Raw genomic sequence first — 26,179 nt, 5'->3', positions numbered from 1 at the left:
GTTTCGTTCAACAGGATCAAGATGCGATTGATTTCACCGACAAGGATTTTTCTCAATTTAGAATTTCCCTTCCTCCCCCACGTCTACGGAGGTTGCTACTAGGGAAGAACCGAGTTTCGCATATCCAGCGTTCAATCGGCGCAATCCATACCAAACCTCCCGACGCTGGTTCTTACCGCGAATAATATCACAGAACTAGCGGATATAGAACCCGCTAAAGAATCTATCGAGGCTGACGCACTTGAATCTCCTCGAAAATCCAGTGACGAGAAAGGAGGTTAGCAAAAACATCATCACCATTGGGGGGCCGTTTTGCTCGCACTTTATACGTCCTGGCCTACTAACTACCGATTAACCATGATAGCATTACCGCCACTGGGTAATCTGGCTCCTCCCTTCCGTCCGGTTCCTCGACTACCAAAAAGTCAAAGATTCCGAACGCGCCAAAGCCGCCGAACTCTTTGGATCTGCCAGCCAGCCGTCCTCCCTCGCGTCCAAGATCATGGGCATAAAATCGCGCACGTTTGATGTCAGTGCAACGACGACAGCGAGCGGAGGACGCGGGTACTCTCCGTCACAAGTGGGCGAGAAGCCCGTACGAGTAAAGTTAACGGCCAGTGAGCGCAAGAGGGTGGAGAAAATGATCCGCGAGGCGAAGAGTCTGCAAGAAATTGCTAGGTTAGAGAAAGAGTTGAACGAGGGACGGATACCGAAGGGGGCGATGGATGAGGAAGGAGACGTGGATATGAAAATGTGATCAGTAGATGGGTACAATATTTCTTTCCCCACGCTAGAATGTGGTGTATTGTGAGGGTTTTCCATCTAAAGAAATGTCTTGCGGAGTTCTGGGATGTGAGGTGCCTAGTAATCAGGTTCTATGATATCTATTAGTCGGGGAGCAAGGCGGCCCTTTGGTATTTTGGTCGTTAGTTTTGACCATTTGCCTACAATGGTTTATTCTTCTATTTTAACAAAGCCAGCAGATGCAGACCGTAAGGTAATAACCCATGTCGTCAATATGTCTATATTCAGTATAATTAAAAATATGTACCGCAGCTGAATAAAATTTGATAGCGACTCCTTCAAGGTCGAACGGAAAAAAGCCATGAAGAACGAACCATGTTCATTAGCAATGAATGTATAAGGATTGATAATGCCGCCCCCTTTTTTCCGCCCCGATCCACCCCTAATAACCCAAGTACCGACGCCAACCCGACTATCGGAATATTAAAAGAAATAAGGAGAAAGCGGAAAACTGCTCAGCTTTTGGTAACGCCATGTCGGATCCCGTACCCCAACAATTAATTCTGAAAAAAAAAAATCCGTAAAAGAACAGAAGTTATCACATGTTTGAGAACGGGGTTTTATGCCTCACAGGACTTGATGTTCTCGATTTTCGACCATTCAGAGTTGGACCAAGCGTAAGAGGAGATAGTCGATCTCGACTCTCAGTCCGAATGACGAGCCCCGTTCGATCAACGTGATTTTTGATAGTTTCCATCTCCAACGCCGATCCGATGCTATGAGTTGAAGAATTGTCGAGGGCATATTTGAGCGTGGGGTGATGATGATGGTGATGCGGGTTTCCCCAGCCGGGAGCAGATTTTGAGGGATGGAGTGCGGTTGTGGGAGAGTGATCGGAATCGTCCGAATCTACACCTCCAAGTTCGAAATGTCGAGCTCCCTCTTCAAGTACGCGTTCGTATGTTGGAGATACAGCACGCCGAAGAAAAGGGAGTTTTGCAAGTAAGCCTCTTCGCTTGTGAGGACTTCCTCGACTCTTTGAAAAACCGATTTTGCGGTAAAGACGCGACCTTCGCTCCCGACCGCACAAGAAGAAGAGAGCGATGAAAATGATCAAGACAAAGAGGAGAATTCCTGGAATTCGACGAGGGGAATCACCATCGAACAGCGAATCATGCCAATGATCGCCAGTCTTGTTTGTATAAGAGCCTTGAGGCGGTTGTGGCAGGAGCACAGGTACGTGTGGTGATGCAGGATATTGGAAGTCGTTTGGGATACCTGGCACATTACTGCCAAATCCCACAGGCAAGGTGTCCTCCGCAGGCGGCATTTTCGAAGATGCATATAGAACAGCCTTTCCGAGAGCCCAACTGACTTCTGTGGAGTCAATTTTGTGGATGGCTTGGAAAGGATCCAAGTATCCCTTTTCCTTGCCATGCTTCAACACTTCCTTGGTCCCATTCGTGGCTGAACTCTGGGTATTCTCAAGTCCTACTCGTGGAATGCCAATTCCATCATGGAGAATGTTTATTATCCATGCGGCTTTGAAACAGACCTCGTATGCCTTTTCTTCGTTGACCTTTTTGCCCCATTTCTTCCCGGATATTCCTTTCCTTATTTCGTCCCAGTTCATACCGCAGAACTCCTTCACACGGTTTTGGTATGTGTTGAAATCGTATGCTTTGTCTTTATGCGACATCTCGAAAATCTCATGTGTCGTATGCCAGTATTCACTAATTCCAACAAAATGGTTGACGTCGAAATCGATAGCTGGAACATGAACACCGTTCAGTAAGCAGGGATCATCTTCGCACGGAACATCTTTTGCAAGTAGTGGCATTGTCCGTCGTAGACATTCGTCAAATTTTCCGGTTCCAACAAAATAAGGATTTTTTGTTGAAATTGGTGCGTTGGCAGGTAAGATAGTTCCTTCGATAGTCGCACTTAGTTTTTGGGGAAGACAAGGATCTGGACGTTTCTGAGTGCCTGAGGAAGCTGTCTCCCGAAGCAGCGCCTTGACATAGCGATTTCTTGCTTCTCGAACGCCGAACCCAAGCCACGAGGTCACGAAAACTTTATACTCCTGAGGCCGTCCGGACGTTGACCTTAGACGTAACAAAATCAAGTCATTTGCATGTTTCCGCGCTTCCGTAGCATTTGGGGCGAAAGCAAGCTGTGCAGACGCACCGCCCATATCCAGAAAGCCATACGTGTGGTGATCCTTGCCATGATTATGCTTTTCGGGCTCGTCAAAACCTCCCAGCAGGTAGTTTGTGGCGATCCATCCATACAGGCCCTCCGTCTTCCCATCAATGACCTTGACGTGAACGCTGCAATCCGGCAAGGATAGGTTCGTGTTTTCGCGAATGTATGAGCACGCGCTTGTTAGAATATGCCGTTGATCCTGCGGAGATAGTAGTCTCATGCCGGCCGTAGCAAGGACGTATATTGGCGTTTCTCGTATCGCTTCAGGGGGGATAACATTGAGGACATGGTCAAGGAGAGGCTTCAGGTGATCGGGACCCAGTCGATCCGGTTTCTGGGCGTAGGATGACACGCCTGCACTGGTCAGTATACTAGAAGATCGCATAATAAAAAAGGGATCGCACCAGGGGTGATTTTCTTAGTCCATTCATTATTCGTGCTGATTTCCGGTAACTTCTCGACGTTTCGAAACTTCGCGCTTGGGCGTGTCACTACAGGATCGGGCCATCGATAGACATGGGCGCGAGTCCCCTATTCTAGTCTATTAGATCCTGTTCCTGCCGGCAGGGACGGTGTGATATTTAGTGAAACAAAAAGGCAAGACGTACGGACGATCCCGCGTCCAAGATCACGGCGTAGCTCCCTATTCACAACGGAATGGTAGTTAGTGTGACTGACGCCGTTAAAACCCATGAATGGGAAAAACTCACATTTGCCCATTGGTGATCTAATCACTCACTCCCCAAATACATGGCAGAACCCGCGCAACGCGAGGTTATCCAGTGAAATCTGCCCGAGCTGGCCAGGAGTTTTGCCCCCTTGTGAAAGATATAAAAGCTGAACAGGTCCTTGAGTAACGAGCGGCAAGAACAAGAGAGGAAGAAGAAGAAGAAGAAACGAAGACGAAGAGCAAAGATGCGGGCGCAGAACAATTGAAGTCGAAGCCAGAAGCGAAATAGACAGCCAGACGCCTTTTTGAGTCGCGATGTCGAAAGCAGCAGCCGTACCGAATATACATCCCTGTTTTACCGGGGGGTATGGGATTACGCGTACGGGAGAGTTTGAGTGTCGGAGGAAACAATTACAGCCAATCAGCGGGCGGCGATGGGTGCCCGTGGAGAGGCTAAAACGGTCACTTACCAGGGACCTGCCCAAAGAGTGACGTTGCCGCGTATTGCGTTGTATTCGATACGCCATCTGAGACACGGCTTAGTCACAGTGCCACCCTCCACCACAAACAGAAAAGAAACATCTTGATGAAGAGCACACCGCACGCGGGACCTGGGAGGAGGAATGCTGTGTGGTGGCTTTGTGTCGGGGCAGCATGTGGTTGGCTTGAAAGCGAGCCTTGTTACTATTTTGGACGTCAACTCTCCGCCTTATGGAGGCGTGGTGCGGGTCGGCGCTGCGGGAGATATTCCTTTTTATGCAGGGCCATTGGGACCATGGCCTGACTGGCTGGATGTGCGGGGCTCTCAGAACAGGCGGCCCTTCTTGACCATGGTGGATGGATGTTTCACTTTGGTGACGCAGTATATCCGGGGGAATTCGACGTTTCGTTTATTGATTCCAGCATCTATCATACAAGAAGGCAAGAAACGCTCAACACAACAATGCTCGCCAAGTTGAAAAGAAAGAGTCGTCCTTAAGAAAAGAGCTTATATAAAAGCTTTTTCATTCCCTACAACCAAGCACTTGCTCGTCCGTTAGCATCCAGCTTCACCTTATGGGGAGAGATGAGAAGGAAGAGGCCTTTGGATCCCATACCTTTCGAGAAGTTATTCCCTTTCTGGCTCTCGACACTCCCACACCTGCATATTGCCATACGGCCCAAATCTTTCCAGTCGCGCATTGACTACCCAGCCGTTGAAAATATGGGCAATCGGGGCCTCCAGTTGAACCACGGACTCTGCTCTAAAGATCCCTGGTGTCTTCGTGAACGATTCTTCAGCAAAGCTACGGGAAAACCAATTCCTGTACTCGCGGTTTTGCGTGAGCGTAAGTTGCAGCGATGTTGGCACCCCGTGGGCGTTTATATCTTGGTCGAACACGGGGAACTCTTGGGATCGAGCCACTGCATACTGGAAGACCCGCCCTTTGGTGACCTCGATAAGGGTGTATTTGAGCTTATAGCTCCCGGGAATTTTGAAAGAAAGATTTGAGAAAATGAAATAGTTTTCTCGGTTTCCGTCAGGCCCGTTAAGCTGCTGGATTGGTATGATTGTTGTGCCGTCCAGACGGTCTTTGAGCGGGCCAGCGCCGTTGGCGGCGTAGGCGGTGCAGTGGAGGAAAATATGACGGCCGTTTGGATCCGGGGAATTCGGGCCTGAGGGAACGAGTTTGACTATTGGAAAAGGTTGAAGGATCCGTGGCTGCTCGTTTTCCTTGCTGATAGTTGCACAGCCGGGGTCCTGGCAGATCTCTAGGCGGTAGGGGTCCATAACGCTAATGTGATCCCCATCTCGGATGGGCGTGGTGCATTCCAGTGCAGCCAGAGAACTGGCGGAGATTGGAACTGTTGATATACCCATCGTTCGGGGGCGTTTCTGCTTGGACCTTTTGTTAGAGCACGCCTGTTTAAGGGGATGTTCTAACTGGGATATGCTGACCTTAAGCGTTGAGGATAAGAGTCTGGGTTAAGGAGAATCCAGATCAGCTCGTGGGGCAACAAGTATGTCCCTAGAAGGCAGGAAGGACAAGGGAGAGCAGGGCTTCCGAAGGAGGACACGAGGTTAAAAGATTGTGAAGCTCAGGTTTTAAAGTGTCAGGGCTTGCAAAGGATAGCAAAAAGTCGGATTCAGGCCGGCAGCTTTGATTACTGATGGCTCAAATAACAAGCTGGATACTAAGGGGTACGATGCCTCTGACAGTGGACAAAAGATTTGGTCACGAAAGGGAAAAGAATTGAAAGTGTTTCAAGCAAGCAGCCTTGTGGATGAGGGTATTGAAGAACAGAAAGAGAAGAGAAAGCGAATTCAGGAAATATATCACATTCATTGTGTGCTTCCTTTCTCGGCGTGAGATATGGTAATGAACGACTAATCGGGATGGCCATGGCGTGGCTGAAGGGACAATGATGGAAAAAGGCCTTTGCAAAACAAGATACCACAAATAGGTTGATATGGATAACAAGAGGAACTAGGTAGGCAAGTACCTAGCAGTGACTGGCTCCGAAACATGTACCATAGCATTGGAGAGCAAGTAATGCAGCAGGATGCTACTCATTATCTTTGATATGTTATCCTCCGTCCTGACCACTAGTCTCATACCCATATTACACCATGTTCACTCGATCTGGAGATAAAATGTTCTTTTGCCATGTTGATGTCAATATTCTTGATGCTCTGGAAACCCAACAAGGCATTTGATGCGATACAAGGATCACTCACATTGATGGATGAATACCTAGGGATTGTACCCAGATTGTGCTAGGGATGCATAAGCATGTAGGTGCTTGGTGGAAGAAAATTGAGTGATGAGGTTTAAATGCCAATGCTATATTTCAATGTTCACTGATGCTAATACAAGGCAATCCAAGACTACATGGACCGACGTAGTGTGCGAGCTAGAGATGTTTGGGCTATCTCATCATTATGGTCACACGGAGCACATGGTCCTTGCAAGCAAGAACGCCGGACCATGCTTCCTTTGTACGTTGAAAGTTATTGAATCTACTGATGTCAAAGATGTCCAAGACGAGCAGTTTAGTTCATATATGAATATGAAAATTAAAATCCCATAGAAAAGTCTGACTTGATCCAATGCATGATTTATGTTACAGAATTCCACCTAATTGAACTTTCAAGTTCTATGACATTGGCAAAAGCCTGGGGTATAAATAGGAAAGAGATCAAAAGTAGTTAGGAGAACCATAGCAATCATAACTTCGACGGTGTCTCAATTGCTTTCCGTCTCTTCGCTGTTGTGGAAAGCGTAAGGTCCTCTGTTGACGCTGTCGAGCTCGGTGACAAGGCTGCCTGGAATAGCGCCTGTCCAACTGCATCACTCATGGATAAAACCCGGAAAGACACGGTTGCACCGTCTCGACGGTTTTTACTAGAGACAATGGTTGTCAAAAACGCCGTACGGAAAAGGGGGGAAAGGAAGCTCAACTTACCCTTCTCGCCGCGACTGGGCTATGAGGTCCGTGAAATCCCAGAGCCTGCCACGAGGAAGCAGTTTACCAGTTTGGGGGTCTCGCTCAGGCATCCATTGCGAAGCGATTCGTATCGTTGTAGGCGCATTGGACTGCTTGCTTCTTGCGACAATTATGATTCCCTCTTCTTCGAATCTCTGGTATGCATTTTTAAGGGTCTCCTTGTTTACAGCTTCGAAATACGATAGGTCTCCTTGGTGATAAAGCGTTTTGCCTAGCTGTATTTCGCAGTTGTCAACAATAATAAGAGTAAAAGTCTTAGTGAATGCAGACTACGCACCAGCTGGGCGCTATCGTGCGCTTTCTTCATGTCAATCCACGACGCCTGTGGGCTAGAAAGGGGCGGCGTAAGACCCATAAGGGAGACGGCTCCAAGCCAGCAGGCTTCGATAAACGGCCAGATAAGGAAGCAATAAAAATCGTAATTCTCTCGCCCACACTGCCGTTCCTGCTCACTTAGTTCAATGACTACAGGGACGTTCGTCGGGTTTCTGGTGATTTTGATGACATTGTCCCGTTCTAAGCCGTTCAAAGTGTTTTCAAGGTTCGCAGTCAATCCTTCCGGGGGGAAGATGAATTCTCCACGGAAAATCTAAACGATCAATTAGCATGAGCAGCTGTAAAAGAGTAGTATCAAGCATAATCGAACCTGTGACAAGAACGAAACTTGAGATTTTAATTCGTCATAGGATATGCGTTGGTTTGCTGGTCCACCACCCTGTTTTACACGAGTGTACATCGCAGCAGATACCAGCGCCTCAGTGATGAATAAATGTATGGTCATGTTGCGGTAGAATGAAAGCTGAAACCGATCCACAGCGTAAAAAGTTTGCTCTGCAAGTCCAGGCACTTCACCAACCAGCTTCGGGCCCAAATCTTCGAGAGCACGATCTACCACATGTTCCGTTGGAGCTCGATAGAAATGTGCAACTCGCCCTCCTTTAGCTCTCACACGGTCACAAAGCCAGTCAACCCTACGAACCAGCTCTGCTTTTCCGACTCCGCGTCCGCGTAGTGTCAAAAGAACAGTTCCGACCAGAGCTGTGGGCATTACTACCGAGACGTCGTTGATTTGGGAAAGGACCCGATAGCCGAGAGTTCTGAGGATACGACCCTTTTCAGCTGTATCAGTCAATTGTGTGGTGCTGGGCGCTTTGTTTATTCTCGTCAACTGTTCTGAAATAAACTTTTTCAAACTCCAAGGCTCGTGAAACCGGACGTCAACCCGTCCCAACTTGAGGGACAAAACCGAAGACGAAGAGAGGAAATCCCTAAGGTTCTCCTTTTGTTTTGGCTGTCCAAGAAGCTCACTGATATACGACCTATTTTATTATCAGTATAAGATAGCTCAAAAGTTAAATGTTTTGGAGGGCCTCACTCGGTTTCTATGACCTTGTCATATTGCGTGCTGACCGGGCATATTATGGCATCATCCACACGACCCGAAGCGACACTATCAAGCAAAAAGCTCAGAATGCCGTATTTTGGCGGTAGAAGTTTGCCTGTCCGAGAGCGACCGCCCTCAACGAAGCACTCAAAATTGTAACCATTATTAAGAAGTGTATCGATATAGGACTGAACAAGCGTATTATAGAGCGGGTCGTTACCGAAGCTGCGTCGAATCCACATTGCGCCTATTATAATTCTCAGACATAGGACGTCGAGTTGACGGACGTATGTTGTGATATGACTTACCGGCATGCTGTAAAAATGGACCTAGAAGAGGAATATTCAAATTATCTCCAGCAACGACAACTGGGAGAGCGATTCCAAGGCGGTAGCAAATAATTTGAAGCGATACATAGTCGACATGAGATTTATGGCACGGTAGGAAAATTATAGACTTCTTCTCCTTTGCTGCTTCTCGGGCTACCGCCCTTAAACGGAGGACCTCTTCACTGGAAACATGGATTCCTACATATTTCGCACTCAGGACCGAACTCTAGTTTTGAACTGCGAGCGAATAGAAAAGAAAGAAATCTTACCTTGGTGATAGGCCCGCGTAAGAAGTTGGGTACAGAGATAATAAGCCCCCCGAATAAACGTCTTGCTCTCCATCTTGCAAATCATATTATCAATCATTGTATCGACCACCTCACGCAGATTGGCTATTATCTCGTTCTTCCGCCGGATGCTCTTTTCACCGTTTTTATTTGAAGGGCCATTCAGTAACCCTTCTTTTTCCTCCACCTTTGTTCTCAATTCCGCCAATTCGGCAATTTTACCCTGGAGTAAGGGGTGGCTCAGAACCTCGGATTTCACCTTCTCTGTGAAGCCGGAGTAGAAGATTGGCTGACCGACAAAGTCATCGTATGCGCGCCATCCTGTTCCAGATACAAACAGGCTAATCTCTCGAAGAAAATCGAACGGGTTCTGGCGAAAGCGGCCCATTTGTTGCACTAATCGGCGTTCCGTGACATCTCCATCACCGGTAGCAGTGCCGGCGGTGAAGCCAGTGGGTTGAATCCTAACCTCATTTCCGACAATTTCGAGATCGGGCGCAAAAGTAGGCGGATCCTCAGCTGGCTTCGTTGAAGGCATTGCGGATTAGCCAGACGTTAGTTATATGCGCCGAAGTAGTTAACCAAGGGAATGGGTTGCGGTCAGAGCAAGGCTGTTTTTGGGGAGAACTTCATGAGCAGTCCACAACCTCAGTCTCAAGTCCTCATCACTCCAAATCAACTCCAAAGATAACCCCGACGCTGTCAATGGAAGCAAGACGACACCTGGAGTACAAGATACCCGTCTCCATCCATCTCGTCCCAAATTCGGGAATTAAGATTCTCCGTCCCGCTGGCTAAGTTTCAACCTCGGCAATCCAGGGAGCCGCGCTAGTCCGACCCGGGGAAAGCGTCAACTGGAGATCGCTTCTGGGCAGGATCAACGACAACCTGCAGGCGGCGGGACATCGCAGCAGTCGTCGCTCAATGGATTGACTCACAATGTAGAGTTGGCTGTCTTTTATTTATTTTTTGCGCAATATCCACTCTCGTTTCCAATGGTTGCAATATATCCCACTGCTTTGAAAAGGTCTCTAGTTCGCGTTTATTTGCTGGGGTAGCCTCGGAAGATGTCCCGCTGGGCGAGGAGGTTCTCAAGTAAGTCGCGAGTCAATTGCTATGGTGACATGGCGCTAATTGCATATTCAAAGCCTTCTCTTATAGATTTGCCAACGGGACAACCTTTGCCGCAAATGCCCGATCTCCAGGTTTTGAAATTTTCCGGGATGTCTCACCACTCCGTGAGTACCGAAAACGGCTTCTCCTCTCGAATAGGACGGTTGGGCTGGTTCCCACGATGGGCGCATTGCATGATGGGCATCTTTCTTTAATCCAACAAGCGGCTAGAGAGAACACCGACGTCTTCGTTAGCATCTACGTGAATCCCACGCAATTTGGAGTGAATGAAGATTTGGAGAGCTATCCCCGCACATGGACGGAGGATATGCAAAAGCTTCAGGAATTAGACCATAAGCTTGCCTCTGCTGCTTCAGGACGCATCAGTGCCATCTTTGCACCTACCACCAAAGTTATGTACCCTACTTTACCACCCTCATCCGAGATCGACGGCAAGGGGTCTTTTGTTTACATTACCCCTCTTGCCAATTTACTCGAAGGGGCATCCCGTCCTGTCTTCTTCCGTGGAGTTGCAACCGTGTGTATGAAGCTATTTAATATTGTCACACCCGAGCGCGTGTACTTTGGACAAAAGGATGTACAACAGACCGTGGTCATTAGGCGAATGGTCAAAGACCTCTATGTGAATACGGAAGTAAAGATTGGGCCGACTATTCGTGAACCAGATGGACTTGCTCTGAGCTCTCGCAATGTATACCTGGGAACTCGACGCCGGAAAGTTGGCCTGGTACTCTCGGCCTCCCTGAGAGAGGCTGAAAAGAAATACTTGTCTGGCAAACGTACTAGAGAAGATATTTTAGGAGCTGCACACAGAATCGCGACTGCTATCTCGAAGGAGCAGGAAAGTTTGCAACCGCCACAACGAGCAAAGTTCGAAGTGGACTATATTTCTCTTGCAGACCCGGAGTCACTTGAGGAGGTAGACGTAGTTGACAGCTCAAAAGGAGCAGTCTTGAGCGGTGCCGTCAAAATGTACCCTCTCGAAGCTCCACAGCCTGGGGAGGACTGTGGATTGGGCGGAGGTACCGTTCCGGTAAGGCTAATTGACAATATTATCCTGGCACCAGTTCCTTGAACCATGCTTGGTGGCTGATGGCCAATTCATTTCGTCTCAAATATTTTGGATAGATCCTGACCAGCAGGAGGCTTACTATTGTATAACTGGGCTTTGGTTGCCAGATATTGGATATATATTCATGAAGATTCTGTACATACTCCATACAAGACTATTGGGCACACTTAATGCGCGTCCATCTAGGAGAAGGCAGCTCTATTTAACGTGTTGACGGTTAGCTAGCGGCCCAGCATGGCGGATTTTGCTGCTATTTTTTGACGCCTGCTAACCGCTGACACTCGATCAGCACGTGAAGATTCACCATGACCACACCCACGATATTCGTGGCCCTGCTTTTAAGTCCATGCGGGTGAAATGATTGATGCGGCACGTCTTCCAGCTTTTGGAGTGTCTTTGTCAAGCTTACAGGATAAAAACACGCAGAGTGCTTTGCACCAAACAACACTGCATGTCATTCTTTTAGTTCCCTAATACCAGGTCATCAGAAAAAGATATATTCTTCTTCTTGTCTATTCTAGCAAACGAGTGACAGTACTTGCAACAATGCTCACTTTTCTTGTGAACAAGTTTAGACTGCAGAATAATAGCGAGTCTAAAACAGACCGATCGGAACGCCACTATGATGGTTCTCTCGACGGGGAAACAATATACGAGTATTTTGGCAACCGCGTTATCAGGAGCCACAACGTCCCAGATGGGCACCCTGTCGCTATTAAATTCAAAACGGTGGGCTTTTCCCGGGAATCAGAGGCAGACATGATGGCCTACGCGCATTCTCAGAATCTCTTGGCTCCTGCTGTCTGGGAATGCCGCCAACTCAACAGCCACCAAATCGCCATGGTTGCCGACTTTGTGCCAGGCAATTCACTTGACAAGGTCTGGCCGACATTGGATGAACAACAACGCATGTCGATCAGAGAACAGCTTGCAGACTATTTAAAACTTTTCAGGTCATGCACCCAGCCATATATTGGGCGTGTCAATCGCCAACCCACACACAACCCATATGAAGGTATCGAGACAAGGTTCATGGGCCCATTCAGTCCAGAGGCCGAGTTTGATGAATGGTGTCTTTCCCGTATAAAGAACACGTCCGAAAAAAAGAAGTGGAGGAGGAAACTCGCTGAACTACGGAGGAATAGCCAGTCGAAGTTTGTGCTCACGCATGGAGACCTCTTTCCACGGAATATCCTTGTTAAAGAAGGGAAGATAACAGGTATTGTGGACTGGGAGCGTAGTGGGTTTTACCCGGAATATGCCGAGTACGCACTTGCCGCATGTTTGTATGATTATGGAGGAGAAGGGTGGTGGAAACCCATACTGATGGAAGCCTTGACTCCTTGCATTCCAGAGCGACTGGAAGTTCAGAGTTTGATATACAAGCGAGGATATTGAAAGTTGTGTGTATTATGCTCAACTTCGGCCCGCAATATTTCGTTAATAGCATTGAACAGATGTTCTATGAACGCTATCGTGGAGAGACTGAAAGCTTTTCCTGTTGATTCATTCAACAACCTGAAAGGGTGTGAGTCTCATTTGAAAGGGATAGACGGGCATTCATTCTTTCAGAATTTTTTTCTCAGGGCATATTTAAAGCGCCTGTGAATCACCTTGCACAACCTTCCTCTCTTCCAAAAGTTCCAATTCCTCTCTGTTCACATGTCCTTTCATCGTTTCTCTGAGTTTCTTTCTAGAGTCCTCCTGTTTCCTAGTTGACTGTTGCAGCAAGATGGAGGTACACTTTCCTAACAGATACCTGGGTCTTCTCCCTGATTCCATTTCTTCTACCTTGGCCGCTCTTAGGATGAAAGCAGAGCAGTCTATGATGGAAAGTTCTACTTATCCTTCTTCGCCATCGTCCGTTTCCAATTTCCTTAATGCTAGAATTCTTTCCTTGGATTCCAGAATCGATTACCTCGAAAGGTATAGTCACGAAGTTCTGACGCTGTGGGAGAAGGGAGGCTTACCTCTCTCCGAGTGGCGGGAAGAGCATCGAGAGATTATTTTAGCAGACTTTGCAGCGACGGAGGAAAGTACTGCTATAAAGTTGGGTCGAAGGGCCATCGAAGAAGATATGGCTGATGAACTGCGGACTGGGGTGTCACTTGAGGATGCCTACGCTGTCTCCATGGTGGGGAGAGTTGCCCTTGAAACCTCAAAGCAAAAGCCCATGAAGCTTTCGAGACAGAAATTCAGGAAAGCTGCATTGGAATATTATTCTGCGAATAATTTGGAAAGGCGCGAGGTCCGATGCAGCCTGCTTGGATGGTCGGATGCAACCGCTGTTACCGCCGCTCATATTGTCCCGAGGTCCCTAGATAAGAAATCGCTTGGGTATATTTTTGGAGCGGAGGTGGAGCCTACCACTGATGTTAGGAATTGTATGATTTATGTCTTTTTCTCTCGTGTAACGCCCCTCGCTGACTTTCTAGCGCTCTTCCTCCATCGAAGCCTTAAAAGACGGCTGGATTCGGGGCAAATTGCTATTGTACCGCTCGTTGGCAATGAAGGTGAATGGAAGTGCGTCGTCACACAGAAGGACAAGCTCAAGGATATAATTGGCAAGGGCAAAAGGTTGAAGCTGAAGAGACCCAGAATAGTCTATGAATGTATATCGGCCCTTGTTGACAAATCTTTAGGATATCGACGGACAACAGTTAAGATTTTGCAATGAGAGGAGACCGGCTGGACGATACCTTTTCTTCCGGTTTCTAATGACCTATCTCAAACACAAAGTGGAAGGGAACCTAGAATGGGTTCGGTCGGCTGAAGTTGACTTATTCCCAGGTTGGATGTCTCCAAGAGGATACCTTAGCCATTCTACACTCTGTGTCCTATATCGGAAAGCTTTTGGGAGAGCCATACTCGATTACTCGTGGGAAGATGTCCTCACCTTCGCGGATGAGGAGGGCCTCTGTGAAGGGGTCGAAGCGGACGCGGTGCAGACGAGAGAACTCGTTCGCATCCTCAAGGACGTATCCCAGTCAGATCATGAAATGCAAGGTGGCGATGGTGAGGAGAGCTCAGAGGACTCATCGCAGTTCTCAGACGACTCCTGTGTAGATGATCAGATAGACTGAGTGCGAGGTCAAAAGGGGTTAGCGGGTGTGCCGAGAAAGATAAAAATTGATAAGATCTTCACAATCGATTGGCTGGCTTGATGGCAAATCAGGAACAAATCAGAAATTATCCTCAATATCATTGGCTCAAATCTCAACCAATAAAATAAAGGGTTTGCTGTAGATTTATTTTCTCAGAATCTCGACATTTATTCATCCTGGGCGGCGGACGCTGAAGAAGTGAACTTCCCGGCATAACTGGTCAATCCGTCTATTAAGGAGAGCCAAAAGGCCATCTGTCATCATCATGGCCGAAGATGGCATGCTTCTGAATTTTAGCCTGGATGATACCATCATCACGCCCCAGCAACGCTTCAAAGGCGGAACATGGAAGGATCGTCTGGTCGCTAAGAAAATCGCGGTGAAGCGACAAAAGAAAGGCGGACAAGGCGGGGGCTCGGGAGAAGCAAAAGGAAATAATGCTTATAACCCCAACAGAATCGAAGTTTCTGTTGGCCAAAGACCTGCGAAGAGGCAGAGGGTTGACAACGGAGATTTCAAGCCTGCGACGAAACCAGGTTCCGGCGCCACGACAGGAAATAAAGAGCAGGTCGATCGCAAGGCAACTGGAGACAGACAGGTTATTTCTTCCTTGTTTACATATAACCCTTCTGCGAAAACCGCGGCGACGACGACGGATGAAACCGCACGGGACGGGGACACCTCAGAGCCAGCGAAGCCGTCGAATGCGCCTCTCGTCGACGGAATTGATACATTTACATCCCTCGGCTTATCACCCAACCTAGCAGCGCATCTACTGACAAAACTTCACTTGAAAACTCCGACGGCGATCCAGAAGAGCTCAATACCCCAGCTTTTGAAGCAAGGGCATGATGCATTCGTCCAAGCGCAGACCGGCTCGGGGAAAACGCTAGCCTACCTTTTACCGATCGTTGAGCAGCTGATGAGGATATCGAGTCATAATAAGGAGAAAAAGTACAGTGGATTTCATAGGGAATCTGGACTCTTTGCAATCGTTCTGGCCCCGACAAGAGAACTGTGTAAACAGATCTCTGTCGTGCTTGATGGACTACTCCGGTGTGCGCACTGGATCGTTGCAGGGACCGTGATCGGAGGAGAAAAGAAAAAATCGGAAAAAGCACGGCTGCGCAAGGGATTGAATATCTTGGTTGCCACGCCTGGTCGATTAGCGGATCATTTGGAGAATACCAAAGTCCTCGATGTTAGCAATGTTCGATGGCTGGTGCTAGATGAAGGTGATAGGCTCATGGATTTGGGATTCGAGGAAGAAATTCAGGGCATAATAAAGAAATTGGACCAGAGACAGAAACCGACTAATATACAGGAGTTACCGACTAAGCGGTCCACGATTTTGTGTTCGGCAACACTGAAGATGAATGTGCAGAGACTAGGGGAGATTAGCTTGAAGGATGCGATACATGTACAGGCAGAGCCTACCGACGAGGACGATGATGTTTCGAAGGAAGATAGGTCGAAACAGACAGAATTTCTGGCACCAGCCCAGTTGAAACAGTCGTACGCAGTTGCGGCTGCAAAGCTTCGATTAGTTACCCTTACGGCCCTCTTAAAACGAACATTTGCACGCAAAGGATCAGTCATGAAAGCGATCATCTTTGTTTCTTGCGCGGACTCTGTGGATTTCCACTACGAAGTTTTCACTCGACGTGAAAACAACGAAGAATTGCCAGACGCTGATGATGACAAGCAGCCTACAAACCTTCATGGCACCTTTGCAACAGCGACGGCGTTTTCTAATCCCTCTAATACGGTTATCCTACATAAACTTCACGGCTCCCTTCCGCAGCACGTCCGAACAGCAACGCTTTCGGCTTTTGCAAAGCAAAAGGATACTTCCGTTTTAATCTGCACAGATGTCGCAGCCCGTGGTTTGGATTTGCCCAACGTCGATTTCGTGATTGAGTATGACCCGGCATTCTGCTCGGACGATCATCTTCACCGTATCGGCCGCACGGCAAGATTAGGTCGCGATGGTCGTGCACTGATCTTCCTCCTGCCAGGAAATGAGGAAGGCTACGTTGATATATTGAAAAGCAGCTACCGCGAGGGAAGCAACAATGCTGTTGCGAGAAACGACGCAAACGAGATCCTCAAGCGGGGTTTTGGTGGGAATAGTGAGTCCACTAGCAAAGGCTGGGAGGAAAAAGCCACTGAGTGGCAGCTTGATATTGAACGTTGGGCCCTTGAAAACCCAACCATTTTAGAGATGGCTAGGCGGGCTTATCAATCTCATATCCGCGCGTATGCGACGCATATTGCTGCTGAACGACATATGTTCAATATCAAGGACTTGCACCTTGGTCATCTAGCGAAAAGTTTTGCGTTGCGTGATAGACCAGCCAAAATCAACGTTCCAGGTCTGCGACCAGGTAAAGACGACACCAAGAAATCATTCAAAGCCGATCGTAAGGCTGTATCAGGCGAGAAGAGAAAGGCGTCTGCCCACGATGACAATCCGTCAACGACGGATGCTGCCGAAGGTAGGAGGAAAATGCAACAAAAGTTGAGGGAACATATGGCCGGGGCCAGTGAATTTAATCTTGCTTAGTTTTGATCTTCCAAAAGATATGCTTGTATGGAACCGGACTGCTTTTGCAGCAGCTCAATAGATATCCCATAATGATACTTTTCCGTCTTTTGAACCCACAGCGACCCAATGCGTAAGCTGAGCTTTTTGGCTTCTTTGCTGTTTGATGTATGCCAAAGATCCTGGCTCGCTTCGTAAAATCAAAGTAGAACTTCCTGGCTTGTCCAAGGCTGATTCTGTAACCTGATTCTCACGCGAGGCTTCCAAGTCAATGTCCGCAAGAGCCGTAGCATAACAGCCCTCCCGGTGCCACTTCAGAACAGCCAATTCCTTCATTGTTTTGCATGAATATAGCCGTGCGCGACCATCCCATCCACTGGTGACGAATATTTTTCCGTCAGAACGTATCCTTAGACCCTGCTGGCCCGCATGCTTGGTATTCATTACATTGAGCGGAGTATTTGCTTCAGAGCTTGCGCTGCTGCGTTCTCGAGGAAGCACATGTTTTACGATCTTCGCATCAGCTGAAGACGTGATAAAGTAGTCCTTCTTTGTTGGGGGGATGTCCAAGGAAAGAATAGGCTGTGAATGTGAGCGGTTTAGATATATCCGTTCCCAGTCCCAGGTCCAAGTCGAGGCAGAAGCCGCATCCGTATCCCCTTCAAGCACAATAGGCCCGCGCTGCATGTGGACCATAGCCTGACCGTCTTCGTATCCAGATACAACGTATAGGTCACCATCTGGCGAGAAAAACATTGCCAGTGCCATTACCATGCCCGTTTTGAGAGACTCATCTGCGTATATCATGCACACCCTTTTTTGCGAAGGTAGAAGGAAAATATCAATCCCCCCGGTGTTCATTGCGTTTGGGACAGCAATGAACATATCAGAGGCCTTTTGACTTCCACTCAAGGGTAAAATCTGCGTCGACTCCGTTTCTTCCAGCCTCGAGTGCTCGATTTCCGGATGGAGGTTGGCACGGAGCCTGGACGTGAGAGCGAAGCCACAAAAATTCAACGCGTTCACCGTGATCGAGTAGATTAACCAAGGTTCATTCCTGTCCTTGGGGCTCGCAGTCTCTTCCACAGGCAGTCTCTTGTCAAGTAACTCTTCATCTCTTGCATCTAGCCTCCATACTCGAAGCGCATTGTCTCTTCCATGACTACAGAGAAGCTTAGCAATCACAACATATTCCAAAGCTTGTGTAAAGGGGAAAGGCATACGTAAAAATCCTATGCTCTCGAGAACTCGCATGCTCAGCAGTAGATTCGACACCTCTGACAGCTAGAATAGACCCCTCATGAGCCTTCCAGGTCGCAACAGGCCGCTTGGTGGCCATGTCCCAAAGAATAACCCATCCATCTGCGTCACCGGATATGAGCCTTGTGTTTTGCCTGCAGAAGTCCAAGCCGTGCACCGCCGCGCCATGGCCGCGTAGAATGTACGTTGGAGTTGGCGGAGGACGTTTCGCGGCCTGTGAATCAGCCGAAGCCATTTGAATACACGGTGTTCTAAGTCAACCGGTAGCAAGTCGAAAGTGCAGTTAAATAGCTGGCAAAGCGTGGGTGGGCGGCTCGATTATTTGATAATTGTTCTGATGCTTGCGTGAGAGCTTATGCTGTTGTAATTGAAAGGGTGAATCAACTCGCTACAGCTTCAGGTGGAAGCCTGAAAGGACTTAAAAATGACGAAATTCCAATATCTATAGGTTTATGCATCTTTGGCTCTATTTCCTTATATTCCTATCGTGATTTGTTTACCAGAGAAATTAACCGAAAAGGCCTTTTTCGACGCATCCAAAAGTTGCACATCATCTAGCTACAGATCTTTGCGATCCTTCTGAAGTGAAATTGTCTTAGACAGACTCGAAAGAGATTGAAGAAATTCTATTATGTATATGGACAGAGATGTTGGCCGGACAAAAATGGACCAAATGAGAATATGTCGAGCCTGGCACAAATGCGGCTGCGGTATATACACAGGCACTGAAAACAAAAAAAGCTAGACATATCTGCAAAAAGATGTGTTTTGGGTGCATGTACATAACCAAGACGAGAGGCCCATTGGCATGCCCGTATATTCATACATTAGTACTAGGCATTTGTCCGACTAGGCGCCCAGGGGATATGATATCGCAAAAGTCAAATTTGACCGCAGGCAGAAACTGTTGTAGGCTGATTATTCGTAGATATAGGGTATTTCGGGTATCTTAATATGAACTATAGTGATAGTTGTTCATATGATTATTATGCGGAGCAACGTAATGGTTTTGATATGGATGGTTGTCGAACGAAAAGTCCGCGGTCGCCATAAGAGGATTGACAATGCCCTGTGGCATTCTGGGTCTCGACGGGGCCGCGCTGGGCATTCCAGAGTTCAGTAATGACGATCCCAAGTCTGCAGAAGGACCGGCGGTGGCTATTTGTTGGTGTTGGCTCTGATGCGGCGACAAATGCGCCGGTGGGCCATTCCAGCCCCATTTCTCGATGAGTTCGTGTTGGAGGAATCCGACTTGCCATCCCGTTTCTTTTATTATTTTATCCAAAATCGTTATCACTTCCTCTTGCGCTTCTCTTCCAACAACGCATTCTGCTGCAATAGCCAGACATCGAATTGAAACGCTGGCAACCCCTCTGAAACACCTAGTCAGAATCCCAGTATCAAGGGAACGGCCTATAGACGGCTTACCGATCCTTAACATGCGCAACGATACCACATATATCGTGCGCATGACTATGTTGCATCGAGAGCATTTCATCAGAGTACTCCGATTTAGTAGGATGCACTTTTGCTAAAAGGCAACAGGCAGTGTGGTAGAACAGACGGCCAACGACAGCAGAGCGTTTGACAAGCCTAATTATAATGAGCGGCCGTTAGGAAAGAAGAACGCGCCTAGAGGACATAATTTGGCTACTCACCAGACTTCAGGAAACGATGACTTCGAGGTTGTTTGCCAGGGATGTAAGTAAGCCAGCGGCATCATGGACCTTGGAGCACATCTCGCCCATTCATCACACCAACTCTGTAACGAATTCCACTCTTCGCAACGCTGATTTAGCCTGGGGTCATGAGCGTTTCGGTCAAGTCCCTGATACGCTATAGCAGCTCGGTAATTCGCAATTTTCGCACAAATATACAGCATTCGGTGAGTCCAAAACTCTTCATCGCCCGCTGTATTTCCTTGATTCATACTCAAGTTCATATCAATGTCCCACGTATCCGGATCCCAGGCCATTTTCCAATTGAAGTGAAGGCAGCTCAACAACTCCATTCCAACGTTCAACCAAAAGCATGCGCCCCCAATGCCGGTCGTTTTGGCATTCCAGCGGCACTCTTTGATCAATGCACGGGCACCAGCAATATGGTTCATCCTTTGCATTGCTTTCTCGCACATTACTTCATATACGTTTAAGACGACTGCCGTAGTTGCGCAAAGCACCGTATCGCGGTTCGGATTTTGTAAACAGCTTAAGAGATCCCTGGTCGAGATATTATAATAATAAAGCGCCTTTTCTTCACCAAACGACGGGTTTACCAGGAAGAGATGTCGTGCGCCGCAGGCCAAGAGGGCATTCAAGAGCATCGGCTCGCCCAGTGCGTGGAACGGAAGGAACTGAGTAAACTATTCAAATTAGCAATTGTGGACATTTAAACAATTAACGACATTCCACATACGTGTTTGCCAGGGTCCATTGAATCCATCCAGAGTCCTACTTCTTCCACATACACCTGCATCAGCAACACTTCTTCTGCAGTATTCAAGTATGGCCGCACTTCATTCGCCGGGGCCAGAGGGTGTTTCGGAGCATCATATGGAGAACGAGCAATCGGGTGATCTGGATATACCGAGTCTGGAGCCTGTGCTTGCGGCGTGCTGTGGAATATTGGCTCAGCTGTCATATTCGCTTGAGGGTGCTCCGAGAACGAAGTGAGCAGCGACGCACTTGTTAATCCCTGGTGTGGCGTCATCGTGGGCGTCTCCCGATAGCTATACGTAGGTCCAACCCGCTGCTTTGGTGTCTCAGTTGTCAGTGAAGGATATCTTTCGTAGCCGCCCAAATACTCCGATGCTATGTCGCGGGACTCATCGTGGAAATTCACGTGCCAATCGTGGCTCGAGGGAAGGGCATACGGCGGTGCAGCGACTTGTGTGTCAATGAAATTCAGTCGAACTCCGCGTTTGCACAGTCTATCTGACTTTTGACAATTTTGACAGCGAGGAAGTGTCTCGTCGCACTTGAGATGTCGTTCTCTGCATGTCAAACAACCTGTCCGTACGCGCTTGGATTTGGGCGCGTCTGGTCGAGCCGCCCTCCCTACAGCAGCAGAGGCACCGCCAACCGCCATGTCCTTGGTTGCATTCTTCTGCAGTGGATTCGAGTCCACATTCGCTGCTATCTGGTATGCTCCTCCATGTCCCGAATAGTCCGGTATCGTGGATACAGAGGACGAGGTCGCGAGGTTCAGAGGGATATCGAAGTCATTCTGCGAAAGCAGGTGTCCGCCCACTGTTGATGACATTGATATCGAGCAATATTCCGTCGTCCATAAAAAAACTCCCCAGGGCCCGAGTCAATAGGAGAGACTAACCCTCGACGCGCAACTTTGCGCCCGATGTCACGAAAAATGGCTCCCCTTTCACTACCACATCTATTGCGGTGTTTATTCACAGCCCAATACCTTTCCCCCGCGGTGTAACACGTAGTGTTTGTTCGGGTATCATGGGATACGCCAAGTGGGAGGTAGAGAAGGGCAGATTCGGCGACAGAGGGTCGATGTAGGATCGTTGCTCCTCGCTTGCAGGGATCTATTATCGATCCCGGGGGGCGACCGTAGGGATTGATACGGGGCGGCTTGGACGTGCTTCTCGGCGCTGTTGAATCTCGTGAGTATGTTGGAGGCGTGATGAGGGTGCACTGAGGGACCAGATCCAATTTAGGAGTTGGGCGTTAGCTGTGAGGCATTGGGAGCAGGCAGGGATCGAGAAACAGGACGTGGTAAACCGGGAGAGCAACACGAGGGAAGCGGGAATGAATGCTGCCTACCAGGGAAGTCTGATGCAGAGCTTCTGATGCTCACAAGCGAGCTCCGGTTGTCTTTAAACTGGCGAGGTGTTCGTCCCGGTGGATTGGTTCGTGGCACCCAAACAGACGATCGTGGACGGGATGCCGAAAGCGTGCAGTTCGTGGAGCAATCTGATGGCCGCCGACCCCGAATTAATTTCGTCTAGTATTATATGCCAGCGAAAGCCGATTTTAAGGCTGCGGACAGAGGGGTGGTTATGTAGGAGTTCGCTCCCGGGTTGTCTGGGCGGTGGACCACTCAAGATGGCCTGTTTGGCCGGCTGGCAGCCGGGGGCTCTTGGAGGAAAAGCCTGGGGGGGCAGGGAACATGCCGTGAGGAGTATTTGAACCGGGACTACGAACACAATATCCTCTTCATTTTGATACAGCGCTCCCTTATCGAGTTTAGTGTCTATTGATTTTTGCGTTTCATGTAGATATTTTGAGACGGCCATGGCTCCTTTCCGCTGACCACCAAGCAACTAGCCAGAATAACTAGAGCCCGAAAGCGAACTGTGCACCCAGAAAACGGATATGCACCTGTGAGCAACAGCGTTTGAGACACTAGATACCCTCCACGTATGACTACCGAATACCGCTTCCTGTCTCACCTGGTTGTGTTTCACAGTGCTAGAAAACAGAACTACTCAGGCATTGGGCTCCCGACGGCGGAGTCGAGGCAACCTAACGGGCGCAAGAAGAAACAATACCACGAGCGATGGGAAGATGGTGGAGAGAAAGGTCATGTGAAGCGCATTTTCGTATGCATGGATGACTGCGGCAAGAGCAATATTAATTAGCATAGCCATCGTCGGGGGTGACCACTGACCGGCCACTGACCTTGATTTTGATGGATCCGATCGAGGTTAGATATCGCAGAGACTGATCTCCGGACACGTCGGATGATCTCTGCTTTGTCGTCTCCCGTCACTGATCGGTTGAGGTACACAAGTAGGGAGTTTTGAAGGATCCAACTACTGACTGCAACGCCCATCACCGACCCTAGGTTGCGGAACAAGCCAAGCGTCGTGGTCACAACGGCCTGCTCCGCTTGGCTGCTAACAGCCAGGACGGACAACATGGTGGCTGGAAATGCGAAGCCCTGCCCAAAGCTGGACGGGATCACTGACAGCATTCCTTTCCACCCTGGGATATCGCGATGCAACTTACTCATGGAGAGGGTCCCACAGATCAGGCATAAACTTCCCATGAGAAGTGGAGGCTTAAGTCGGCGTGTCGTTGTGATCAGGGCCCCAGTGAATACACAGCTTAGCATGAGCATTAGCGATGCTCCTACCAGGCGAAAGCCTGCTTGGGTAGGGGATTCCAGCTTGACTGCTTGGAAATATAGAGGCGCATTGAATAGAATCGTGTTGATCGTGATGTTTGCGAAGAAGTTACCAAAGATCAGATTTGCACGGGGCGAACTTGATAGCAATGGCAATGGCATTACTGGTCTCTTTGCGCTTTGCTCGACTCTGATGAACAAAGCGGTAAGCACACAGAAAGCTATCAGCGAGGAGATCACTAGCGGGTGGCCCCAGGATAAAACGTTTCCACCAAGGTTGATCCCAAGCATCAACGCGGTCACACCGGAGACCAATAGAAATGAGCCTTTCAAGTCGATCGACTTGATCGCCTGTAACAAGGAGAATCCTTCTTGGTACGCCAATTCGGGCCCGAGGGAACGCGGGGTCGTCAAGTAAGCCGCTACGAGGTACACGAGTATAAAAGGCAACTGTACCCCAAACGCCGCTCTCCAACCCAGGCTGTCTGCTAACAGACCCCCAAAAGCAAGGCCGAGAGAGGATCCAGTTCCATACGCGATATTGATATATGACTGGTATATCCCTCTATACTCAACATATATGAGGTCTGAGCTCATAATCATTCCAAGGGAGGTGACAGCGCCGGCTCCCAGTCCACAGCAGACCCTTGCAGCTATAAAGCTCCCAATACTCTGAGCCATTGCACACCAAGCTGTGGTGACAAAAAACATCACAATCGAAAACAGATATACCGGTCGTCTCCCGAACGTGTCGGATATCCGACCGAAAAGCGGCTGGAAAGCTGTGCATGTTAGGAGGAACCCGGTCGATAGCCACGAGGCAGAATTGGCTGAATCAAAGTGTGAGGTGACGACAGGATGTATAGAGCCCATCAAGGTCGAATCGAAGAACGCAAGAATGTAGGAGAATAAGATGCCAGCAAAGATAACCCAAAACTGGGCAGGGCTGACGTTGATGAAGTGGTGCGGACCTTTTGCCGTGTTCAGTTCGGCGCCCTGAGGCGTGCTATTATCCCCGTCAGACACGGGAGGAAATCCGGGATCAGTCTCGCCGCCATGGGGGATCGACTGGATCCTGGCAAGGTCCAGATCCAGGGATTGTTCATCGACATCTTCCAGGATTTCAGGTACGCTGACTTGATCGTGGTCTAGTAGCGGGGTTGACTCGGTGTTCCTAGTGAGGGAAGACATGATCTTGGTTGAATATCACACCGCTCATCTCGTTCCAACAGCTTCACATATGAAAGGAGCTAGCTCCGTCAGTCCAACAGCTGAAGCTGATTCGAACTTTTACTGAGCTCTATAAGCTCCCTGATAGTAATTATCAAAGTCAGCATCAGTAACTAAGTATGGTGTCACACAGGGAGGAACACTTGCTCTGAAGAAGCACGTCCTTGCTCGCTGCAGCCGTGCCAGAGTCAGTCAATAACGATAATTTGTATTGACAGGCATTGGCTTTCCAGCGTCAAATCGGCGCCCTCAGCGAGAGTCAAGCCTCGAACAGCAAGACTTTCGGGCGGTGATAAGTTCGGCTCGGCAAGATAAGGGCGGCGAGTGAATCGAAACCACCGGGTCAGGTGGTCGGATTAGTCATTCTGCCGCCCAAGTTTGTCAAACTAGCAAAGCGGTAAACCAGCTTAGCGCGGGTATTGCTGCTAAAAATGGAATAGTCAGCAAATTAGGCCAATCAGGAGCCACTCTTTTCTTGGCCGGGCCAATCGGCTTGGAACCGTTGCGCGCTAGCGATGTCGGTCACCGAAAAGTGTGGGGGGATGGCGGCTGTTCGACCGACGGGATGATTCACTTTTTATATAGTGAATCTGGCGAGGCGCGAGATATATACCATGGACCACCCATCACTCTTACCCTCAAAGCTCAATACCACCATTGCACAACAGCTTCAGCCCCTGCCTCTGCCACCGTGACCAAATCTGACCCCCATACAGGACAGTATCGCCTCTGCGCTGAGAAACATCGCTGAGAAACATGAGACCGCCCCTCCGGATCGCACTCTTGGAATGCGACGAACCATTGACAAACACCAAGGCTAAATATGGCGGTTATGGCGGCGTGTTTCAAGCACTGCTGCATGCTGCGGCTGCAGCTCTAGAGCAACCCGACAAGATTGACCCCAATTCTGGCCTGCAGTTTTCAAAATGGGACGTTGTCCACCAGAGTGACACATATCCAAACCTGGAAGACATCGACGCGGTGCTACTTACGGGAGCAAGTATGGTTTAGTTTCAGCTTGATGAGTATTTGTGCAAGCAGCTAACCGGTCATTCTCTGTCATGTTAGAATACAACTCGTACGACGATACCCCCTGGATTCTCAAGCTTGTCGAATTCACAAAGAAGGTCCTTGCCCAAGACAGAGTTCGTTTGATCGGGATTTGCTTCGGGCATCAGATCCTAGGTCGCGCTCTAGGTGCCAAAGTCGGTCCCAATGACGCCGGATGGGAAGTCGCTGTACATGATATTGACCTCACTGAGCAAGGAAAGCAGCTGCTTGGCTTGGAGAAACTGGTACACTCCCCATCCTACTGGAAACCACGATGAGGGGCTAACAGGATGTGATTGAAATCCACAGCGTCTCCAACAGATGCATCGCGATGTCGTGCATTATTATCCGCCGAACGTCACGCCTCTAGGTTCAACCCCTCGTTGCGAAGTGCAAGGCATGTATTCTCCACGACGGTTCATTACGGTTCAAGGCCATCCCGAGTTTACGGAAGAAATCGTGACAGAGATAATGCAGACCCGTAAATATATGGGGGCGTTTCCGCCAGGTATCTACGAGGAAGGCATGGATGCAGTCGGAAAAGAGCATGATGGTATAGCCGTTGGGAAGGCTTTCTTAAAGTTC

The 26,179-nt window shown here is 48.8% G+C and overlaps 11 protein-coding genes across 11 annotated transcripts; 6 read left to right on the top strand and 5 right to left on the bottom strand.

Annotated features, from left to right (window-relative positions):
* Window positions 1-502: 502 nt before the first annotated feature.
* Window positions 503-757, top strand: UREG_00677 (uncharacterized protein; the record flags this gene model as incomplete). Its single annotated transcript, XM_002541117.1, has 1 exon — window positions 503-757. The coding sequence occupies one exon, from the start codon at window positions 503-505 to the stop codon at window positions 755-757; it is 255 nt and encodes an 84-aa protein (XP_002541163.1).
* Window positions 758-1,342: 585 nt separating this feature from the next.
* Window positions 1,343-3,669, bottom strand: UREG_00676 (uncharacterized protein; the record flags this gene model as incomplete). The annotated part of the gene is made up of 4 exons (XM_002541116.1): window positions 1,343-3,303; window positions 3,354-3,480; window positions 3,558-3,592; window positions 3,660-3,669. The coding sequence occupies 4 exons, from the start codon at window positions 3,667-3,669 to the stop codon at window positions 1,343-1,345; spliced, it is 2,133 nt and encodes a 710-aa protein (XP_002541162.1).
* A 1,058-nt stretch (window positions 3,670-4,727) lies between these two features.
* On the bottom strand, window positions 4,728-5,480 carry UREG_00675 (uncharacterized protein; the record flags this gene model as incomplete). The annotated part of the gene is made up of 1 exon (XM_002541115.1): window positions 4,728-5,480. The coding sequence occupies one exon, from the start codon at window positions 5,478-5,480 to the stop codon at window positions 4,728-4,730; it is 753 nt and encodes a 250-aa protein (XP_002541161.1).
* A 1,347-nt stretch (window positions 5,481-6,827) lies between these two features.
* Window positions 6,828-9,646, bottom strand: UREG_00674 (uncharacterized protein; the record flags this gene model as incomplete). Its single annotated transcript, XM_002541114.1, has 7 exons — window positions 6,828-7,005; window positions 7,067-7,323; window positions 7,386-7,697; window positions 7,755-8,427; window positions 8,484-8,739; window positions 8,801-9,019; window positions 9,091-9,646. The coding sequence occupies 7 exons, from the start codon at window positions 9,644-9,646 to the stop codon at window positions 6,828-6,830; spliced, it is 2,451 nt and encodes an 816-aa protein (XP_002541160.1).
* A 529-nt stretch (window positions 9,647-10,175) lies between these two features.
* On the top strand, window positions 10,176-11,317 carry UREG_00673 (pantoate-beta-alanine ligase; the record flags this gene model as incomplete). The annotated part of the gene is made up of 2 exons (XM_002541113.1): window positions 10,176-10,203; window positions 10,257-11,317. The coding sequence occupies 2 exons, from the start codon at window positions 10,176-10,178 to the stop codon at window positions 11,315-11,317; spliced, it is 1,089 nt and encodes a 362-aa protein (XP_002541159.1).
* A 543-nt stretch (window positions 11,318-11,860) lies between these two features.
* UREG_00672 (uncharacterized protein) lies at window positions 11,861-12,712 on the top strand (the record flags this gene model as incomplete). Its single annotated transcript, XM_002541112.1, has 1 exon — window positions 11,861-12,712. The coding sequence occupies one exon, from the start codon at window positions 11,861-11,863 to the stop codon at window positions 12,710-12,712; it is 852 nt and encodes a 283-aa protein (XP_002541158.1).
* A 679-nt stretch (window positions 12,713-13,391) lies between these two features.
* On the top strand, window positions 13,392-13,991 carry UREG_00671 (uncharacterized protein; the record flags this gene model as incomplete). The annotated part of the gene is made up of 2 exons (XM_002541111.1): window positions 13,392-13,698; window positions 13,750-13,991. The coding sequence occupies 2 exons, from the start codon at window positions 13,392-13,394 to the stop codon at window positions 13,989-13,991; spliced, it is 549 nt and encodes a 182-aa protein (XP_002541157.1).
* Window positions 13,992-14,683: 692 nt separating this feature from the next.
* UREG_00670 (uncharacterized protein) lies at window positions 14,684-16,984 on the top strand (the record flags this gene model as incomplete). Its single annotated transcript, XM_002541110.1, has 1 exon — window positions 14,684-16,984. One exon carries the CDS (start codon window positions 14,684-14,686, stop codon window positions 16,982-16,984), a length of 2,301 nt encoding a protein of 766 aa, XP_002541156.1.
* A 2,893-nt stretch (window positions 16,985-19,877) lies between these two features.
* UREG_00669 (uncharacterized protein) lies at window positions 19,878-21,484 on the bottom strand (the record flags this gene model as incomplete). Its single annotated transcript, XM_002541109.1, has 2 exons — window positions 19,878-20,585; window positions 20,639-21,484. The coding sequence occupies 2 exons, from the start codon at window positions 21,482-21,484 to the stop codon at window positions 19,878-19,880; spliced, it is 1,554 nt and encodes a 517-aa protein (XP_002541155.1).
* Window positions 21,485-22,673: 1,189 nt separating this feature from the next.
* Window positions 22,674-24,505, bottom strand: UREG_00668 (uncharacterized protein; the record flags this gene model as incomplete). Its single annotated transcript, XM_002541108.1, has 2 exons — window positions 22,674-22,801; window positions 22,867-24,505. 2 exons carry the CDS (start codon window positions 24,503-24,505, stop codon window positions 22,674-22,676), a joined length of 1,767 nt encoding a protein of 588 aa, XP_002541154.1.
* Window positions 24,506-25,300: 795 nt separating this feature from the next.
* Window positions 25,301-25,872, top strand: UREG_00667 (uncharacterized protein; the record flags this gene model as incomplete). The annotated part of the gene is made up of 2 exons (XM_002541107.1): window positions 25,301-25,544; window positions 25,613-25,872. The coding sequence occupies 2 exons, from the start codon at window positions 25,301-25,303 to the stop codon at window positions 25,870-25,872; spliced, it is 504 nt and encodes a 167-aa protein (XP_002541153.1).
* Window positions 25,873-26,179: the final 307 nt, after the last annotated feature.

The sequence above is a fragment of the Uncinocarpus reesii genome, genomic scaffold (genome assembly GCF_000003515.1).
Source record: "Uncinocarpus reesii 1704 scaffold_1 genomic scaffold, whole genome shotgun sequence".
Taxonomy (NCBI): domain Eukaryota; kingdom Fungi; phylum Ascomycota; class Eurotiomycetes; order Onygenales; family Onygenaceae; genus Uncinocarpus; species Uncinocarpus reesii.
Note: the sequence above shows the minus strand (reverse complement) of the source record. Positions and strands in the feature narration are given on the sequence as shown.